The following is an 8,157-nucleotide window of genomic DNA, read 5'->3' as shown; positions in this document are numbered from 1 at the left end:
ATCTTTGCGTGCATGCTGTAACCATGGCTGTAACTCATTTGTTGACAACGGCTGATGCAGTTATAGGCCTATGACCTGATATGCAAGTTACAACAACCATGGTTACAGCATGCACGCAAAGATCGTACGCGGTGGATACCCTACGCGGCGCTATATACACAATCTTTTGTTACTTTTTTCGCCAGTGACGTCACAGTAAAATCGTATATAATGGCCTATAGAATCATAAACAATTGCAAATAACGATTTTAAGATTGATTCTATAATTAATGGCATATCTAAAATCTCCTCTAAAACGAAAGATCATTTTGCTAGTTCTCTTTTAAAGTAATTTTGCTACCCAGTTGAATGGAACTTTTAGATGCAATGTCTGTCATGCACCAAAGAATTTGAAAAAATTTCAATTCCTTATAATTTGAATTGCTTAATTTTTAATTAATTAATTTGAAAAAAAAAATAATTTGAATGAGAAAATAATTTCTCTGAAGAATTAATCAGATGGGTAGATAATACCTTTCCCGTACTCCTTTGCATACTTTAGACTGACTGGTAATCAACTGAAGGATTTTAGCAGCAAACTGCATGTAAATTGGCCAAAAAAAAAATCAATTTTCTTTTCCATTTGTGGTTGGTTTAACTCTTTTGATCCTTTTAAATGATCAATTCAAGGTTTCTTTGAAGTTTTGAGGATGGTTTTGGCAGAGAGTACTTGTTTTAGTTTGTCAGTTTATTGGAACATTGTAGGCCTGTCATATTGTGTGTAGTTGGGCATTGAACAAGACACTAGTTTGAAATTTCCATATTTTATGTTGGTTTTTCATTTGTTTTATAAGGAATCAAATCAAATTTCATTGCATGTGTATATATTGTACATGTATATATGACAAATAAAGTTTATTGAGTTTTGAGTATTGTGTATTCTACACCAATCACTAATACCTAAGAATTATTTATACCAGGTTGGGAATGGTACACGACAACGATATAAAGGATTGTGAGAAGGATGCTGAGAGGTCAAGTGTCATGTCGTCCCTGGTGAAGGCTCACAGCGGATACTATTGGTCAAAGTGTAGTCAGAGGGCATTCAAGGATAACATAGAGTAGGAAATTATTAATTAATCTATTTATTTAATTTAAACTACTGTACAATGATGGAGTGATCTCATTGAATTGGTGATTCAAAAAAAAAAAGACCACTTAAAAAAATATATACAGCATATCAAGTAGGCCTCATCAAACACCTTTAATGTGCATTTTCATGTGTGTAGTTGCATGATGCATGGGAGCTTCATGACTATATAGTAACCAGGGAAGTGTCTTCAAGCCCTTTCAGATAGGCCACTGATATTCGCATATTCCCAATTGTGTACATAAATCTTTCAACTTATAATTTATCAATCATCATTTTAATTAACTGGAAGGAAAATTTCTAAGATTATTGCAATCTTGTATCCTGAAAAAGAAATATGTTTAAGGATTGATAAGGATGTTTGTGTACTAAAGTGCAGATTATAGTTTATAAAAAATATATTATCATGATGTGATTTTAAGATTTGAATGTCACCCTCCTTGGAATTCAAATTCAACATTTTGGATGTACTGTATGTGTAGATGCATGGGTCATGCTTGTATATTTCATTTAAAATTGCTCCACAGGGATGATAACAAAATTCAGCATAGAGTAGGTTTGACATCCATTGACTGCAAATATTGAGATACATACATTTCATTCTAGCATAACATGTATATAATCAATAATAGGAAATTACATTTATTAGATATTATTTTTTTAAAAACCCAGAAAATTTAACAGGCTACTAATTTTCCAACTAATACCGTAGACAAGTAAATATATTTCTATATTGAAATTAAATTTAAAAAAAAGAAGACATTTATAAGAAATAAAACAATCAAAAAAATTCTGTTAAAGTTTCACAAACTATTACGACAAGTAAATTTTTCCCATTATTGTTATACAGTAGGTGTTTTTTGTTATAATTCTATTTGCCTCAGTTAAATTCTGTATCAGTCAGAAATTTAGACAGTGTAATTTTTTTATGACTAAAAATATATGAAGATCTCAGACATAACATGTTTGAATGACAAGATCTCCAACAGTTCAATTGATTTATTGTACTATGATATTTGAAGGTAGAGAAACAACAATTTTTGCAATTATTTTCTGGAAATATCATGACATGATAGAAGACAATTTAATTTCCTTCATTTCCGTATATTATCAAGATCGAAGTTCTGTCTGCTCGACAACCCATTTGAAGTTCCAGACAAAAAATCATCTTCAATGCTGCCCGGGGAGCTGTACAGCCGCGATCAGCAATGCTATTTCAACCACGGCGAGGTTTACAAACATTGTTTTGTAAGTGACATATATTTCAATATCTTAAATCAGACAGAAATATCAGGCAACATTATGTTATTTTCACAGCGGATTGAAAACAAGAATATGGCACGAACTTCCTTACCCACTACTTTGTTTACATATTTTGAGTTGTGCTAAGATCAAAAAAGTTTTTGAAATAATAAACACTGGCAGCCATCATCTGTGATACCTGTGGTGTGTGAGCAAAATTGTCAATAGACTGTGCTCCATCTTTAGTTAATTTTTATATTTTTGTAATTTAAGCTGAACGCACCACTCTTGTGTGTGCCACCATTCCAAAGGCGTGTGTTCTCAAAGTAAATAAATAAAACCTGCATGATCTAGAGAAAAACAAATAGTTTAAATTCATGTCTGATGTGATGTACATCAAGTTTATCACAAAAAATCAATTTAATTGTATTATTATTATTATTATTATAAAAAATTAATATTATTGCAGCTGATATTTATTATATATATTTTTGTTCATGATATATGAATGTGATAACATTGAAATTTTAAGCTTATAGTGTATTTATTCACCAAATGCATACTATCATTTATGGCGATAACTGAATAGCTGTACGTAATGATTCTTTCCCTGCAGGAAAGCAAAGAGATAGATTGTGAGCATCTTCGATGTGGTGCTGATTACATGTTCCCCTCCTGCCTACCTGTGCGCAGAGCAAAGCCCCCTCTGCCTGGAACTTTTTGTAAGACAGATCATGTAAGTAATCATTTCACATAATTTTGTATAAAATTTCTTAAATATTTTTTTTTTATGATTATTATTTCACTTTCATACAATATTATAAATTCAACAAATATAGAAAAATTTTTTTCTCAATTATTGAAAATATAGGTCTCCCTCCAATTAAAAACCACTTTTGGGACCAGGGTTTTCATTTTCTTTAGCAGCTTTGGTCTCTAATTAGAATAATAAAGAATCTGAGACATTTGCTAATTTGGGATCACATAAGGATGGTCAATTATAGTTGAGAAAAAACTAAATGCCAGGGAATTTGCAGCAAGTCCTGGCAGCAAGTCAGGCAGCAAAGTAGATGGCAAGAACTCAAATTTTGAAATCCATGACATACAGTAGTTTTAAAATCCCACTCATCAAAAATAGCAATCATATTCTGTTTGTTAAATTTGCGACTGTTTAATCTGTTTTCGGGCGTGACTTCTGACCAATATACATCGCAGTTCAGAATAATAGTTCTCTGGGTTAAGAAGATGATTCAGTGTTTATAGGTCGAGCCCTTCCAACTGACAGAAATGCCTCCTCCCTTGGGTTTATCAATTGCACAGTAGTCAGACAGTGATTGGTTTATTACACACTAGTTTCTTTACCTCAGCTGTTGCCATACCTTGTCCAACTGTACTTTTGCAATAAAATGTCACATTTTACCTTATTTATTTCATGCTGAATATAAAAACATAAATTGAAGGTTAAATAGTGTTTTGTTGTGCAAGTGACACATGCCAATAATCATTGACAGCACTGAAAGCTAGAGCATGTTCATAAGAACTTTAATTTTATAGCAGTGATGTTTTTGCCCAATCTGACTTGTTATAAAAATAACTTTCAAAATAACTTTTTTTTAAATATTTTTGTTATGTTGAATATTACAGGATAAAGGAATTGTAGTGGAGATGTAGCTTGGTGGTTAAGGTGCTTGCCTTCTAAACCTAGGGGCATGGGTTAAAATCCTGTGTCTCTACTAGCTCCCTAAGCATTGTAATAAGGCTTAGTTTATAATGATAACAAAAATATCATGTTGACTTCTATAGTGCCTCATGCCAACAAGGCCTCTAAGCATGACACATTATCATTGGATCAAGCACATATGGAAAACATAAATAGCTCCTTGGGGAGAATTCCATAATGTTGCAGCTGTAATCAGCGTATTTTGTGTTTGAACCTACCAAATACCCACTCATATGTGGAGGACACAAGCAAAATGCACTCCAAGGCATAGAACCTCTGACCTCAAGTCTGATAACCAGATCCGCAACCACTGCACCCGCTCCTATAAAGCTTCTGATTTTTTTCATTCATAAAATAGAATTATTTTAAGATATAATAATTATCTGCTTTACATGATGTAATTACAATCTAATACTGATAAGTTCAGTTTTATTTTCATTTCATTTAAAATTCACAATTCAATATAAAATAGAAAAGCACAAACACTTAAGCAAGTTTAAAAATACACAAAAACAATGGAGACAATAAAATATGAAAAATAAAAATTTATGACATATTGAACTAACAGGTGTACAGATATCCAATGATATTATTGCATTGAGATATGTTGAGGGTATTTGAACACGTTAATTACCAGGGTTGTAGCTGTAGAAAACTAAGAGTGGGTGACAGACATTTTAAGGGTGGGTATGTGATAACATTGGTAAAATCTAAATAATAAGAGTGGATTTTAAGGATGGAAAAGTAGGTTAATAAGGGTGGGTGGAGGGACATGAAATTTAGGCTGGGTGGAAAACTTGAAGGCTGGGTGTCCCTGCCCACCACAACTACATCCCTGAATTACTTGTATAATATAATTGTTTTTATTGTTATAATCCTTTATTGATATTCACTAATAATCATTTTTTAAACATCATGTATAATAGAACAACATTATAATTAATTATCACAATTATTTTACTCATTTTTTTTTATTATTTTAAAATAGCATCAAATATATAAATTAATTAATGCATATTTTTATGTAGTGGTGTATGAATGGATCATGTATTCATATCAATTACCAAGATGGTGGCTGGAGTAAGTGGACTGCATGGACGGTTTGCTCTAGGATTTGTGGGATAGGTGTTAGCAAGCGACGACGTTACTGTGACAGTCCTAGGTAAGATTCCCTGGCTATCATCAGTTCATCTTGAAAAAAAAAATAGTTTTCTTCGGTATAAAGATTTTGGAAAGTTTTATGTTGTCAGAGAAAGAATGGCAAGACGAGGTCCGTCTGACTGCTGGGTTTTTCTTGGAATGGAATCTTATCTCGAAAAGTTCTACCATTGGCGTCCTTCAAATGAGATAATATACATGTAAACGTCATGCTGCATGTAGAGAATGCCTGTTCAAATTTCACACTCTATTCAAGGTATAATAGGGCGCCCCTCCCATCTCGTTGTAGTACTCCTTTTTTCATTTCATTGCTTACATGCAAAATCAGGGGAGTAGGACCTGATGCCATTCTGTACCCTTTGATACTATGTAAGCCTATTTATTGAACTATTATTTTCCATTTTATCCACTAGTTTTTCTTTTTTTTTAATATACTCTATTCATTTATCTTTGCTCTCTATTATATCTTTACTCTCTAATATATGTCTATATTATTTTTGTTCGAGCATCCTTCATGTGTCTTTTGTAAATAGGCCTACATGCCAATTCTGTTAAGACTCATTATTCTGTCGACATAATATTATAGTAAGTTTTTTTCATATAGATATTTATTATTTATTATTTGTGCACTTTCTAATCAAATTATTAATCTTGTTTTATCTATCACAAATTGCAATTGCAATTGTAATTTGCTGTCATATTGTTTGATGTAGTACTAGTACAAAACCCATTGTTTTGAAACACAGGGAAAAATATATTTGTGAAAGAAATTGTTTCCAGTTTCCTCCAGATGTTTATGTATCATTGTATTTGTTATATATTTTCTTTTATCATAATCAGGGCTCAACATGGCGGCAAGAAATGTGTTGGAGATTCATTTGAATATAAGTTGTGCAATATACAGGTAGGCCTATATTTTTGAATAGTTATAATGATAGTAATTGAGAAAAATAAATAGTAACAATAATAGTAACATAAATAAAATTATTATATAGTAATAATAATAATCATTTATATGATTATTATATTTTATTAAATAGTTGTGATTGTTTTTGTTGTATATCAAATCTGCTTTAACTTTCGTTGATTGGTCTCTTGATCAGAGTTTCAAGCTTCGTACATTTTTTTTTGTTACCTTTTAAGACCTTCACCACAGTAGGTGTGAAAACATGATTTTAGGTGGCTGGAAATGCTAATGAAAAAAAGATTGACTATAAGCTGAAGCAGATTTAAATTTCTTAATAACCAACTAAATATTGGGTAATACAGTGTCAAACTTAAGGAAATCTTGCTAAGAATTTTATCTGCAATTGACCCTTGTATGACATTACATGACCCTGAAATCAATATGTCTAAATATTGCCTATAGCCTATATACACATTTATACAATTGCTGCTTGTAAATAGACAGATACTGTTATCCTTAGCAATATGAATATACATTAATTGCTTTACCAAAACAAATTTTGTAGGATTGTGTGGCGCAGCATGTTGGACTTATGATCGTGAGATTGGGAGTTCGAGATGACGCCCATCGCATTGCTTGTGTCCTTTTGTTTTGCCTCTTTCCACCCAGGAGTATAAATGGGTACCCGGTAGGATGGTGTGGCATTGAACTTATGTGGTTGTGTGTGTAGGGAATACTGATGCCAGCACCTTTGTATATTCTCCGGAATGTGAAAGGCACCATATAAATTCATATTATATTCAATTCAAAAAAAAAAAAAAGAAAGAAAAGAAAATTGCAAATAATAGTAAGAATTGCCATAAAAATCCAATGATAACCAGAGAGGGACTCATTATCAGAGATAACCTTTTAAATAAACCCAGTGTTAAGAAATATGGTTGCCTTAGATTGTGAGTCCAATACCTGGTAAACTACAGTAAGTGGACATAGTGACACTTAATTTGTGATGAGCACAGTGTATGGTGTGGTGTATATAGATTAAATTACTGCAAGGGAAATGCATTTAAAGGTGCTAACTCTCCTGTCTTAGAATCAGGGGTTCAATCACTTGTCTTTGGCACCACTAACAACAATTCAAATACTATATTTAATAATGAATGAAGCCTTAACATATGCTCCCCTAAAGCCCAAGGGCTTCTTACAACTAAAAACATCTTTTTTTTCACTTCACTTTATTGATAAAACACTCAGAAGTATTACAAATGGTGGCCCAATGGGCCAAATTGCTGTAATATTACAAAAGTTATGGCAAGAAAGCGGCAAAAACATTAAAATATTAAAAAAAGATACAAGAAATACATATAAAAAAATAAAAATAAATATATATATATAGAAAAAAAAATTATTATTTTATAATTATAATTATTATTATTATTAATATTATTATTATTTGGACCAAAAATTTGTAGCACCAATCGGGAAGGAAGGTGGCACACTCAAATCATCAAGGGTAACATTGCTGTTTATGAATTATTGAGTAATCGGATATAGTACGGGATTGGACTATTGAAAAATCTATTTGTTTTAATGGAAAATTGCGTGATTTTGTTACCATTGCAGAGATTTTTATTGTAGCTGCGGTAACGAGTGTGTGGTACCAGATCAGAAGAATGTGAGGTTAAAGTGAGACCCTTGGCGAATTTGAGACAGTGTGCCACCCTCCTTTCCGAGAGCAGTTCAAGTTCACATATGCCCAAGGCATGTTCATAAGAATTGAAATATTTGCCTAAGATTACAGTATATGGCATGCCCTTTTCTGTATCACTTCAATAGTGTTACTTAAATCTTGATTGAGGCCAGGGTGCCACACAACATCAGCATATTCTAATATTGGTCTGATATACCCTGTATAAACTGCTCTAAGTTCTTGTTTATCAAGTCCAAATTTCTTAAGATTTCGGAGCATAAACAGTTTCCTGTTGGCCTTAGTAACAATATTGT

At 32.1% G+C, this 8,157-nt stretch overlaps 1 protein-coding gene across 1 annotated transcript in view; it reads left to right on the top strand.

Annotated features, from left to right (window-relative positions):
• The window catches only part of LOC117120408 (A disintegrin and metalloproteinase with thrombospondin motifs 3-like), a gene marked incomplete in the record, with an annotated part of 39,962 nt that overhangs the window by 12,500 nt on the left and 19,305 nt on the right, over positions 1 to 8,157 (top strand). Inside the window, 5 exon segments of the mRNA XM_033265454.1 lie at positions 960 to 1,100; positions 2,245 to 2,377; positions 2,988 to 3,107; positions 5,120 to 5,253; positions 6,090 to 6,153. Coding sequence (XP_033121345.1) covers positions 960 to 1,100; positions 2,245 to 2,377; positions 2,988 to 3,107; positions 5,120 to 5,253; positions 6,090 to 6,153 — 592 coding nt within the window.

This window comes from Anneissia japonica, unplaced genomic scaffold (assembly GCF_011630105.1).
Source record: "Anneissia japonica isolate Jap-2015-1 unplaced genomic scaffold, ASM1163010v1 scaffold287953_len805160_cov178, whole genome shotgun sequence".
In the NCBI taxonomy this organism is placed as follows: Eukaryota; Metazoa; Echinodermata; class Crinoidea; order Comatulida; family Comatulidae; genus Anneissia; species Anneissia japonica.
The sequence above is the reverse complement of the archived record's forward strand: the minus strand, read 5'-3'. Positions and strand labels throughout refer to the sequence as shown.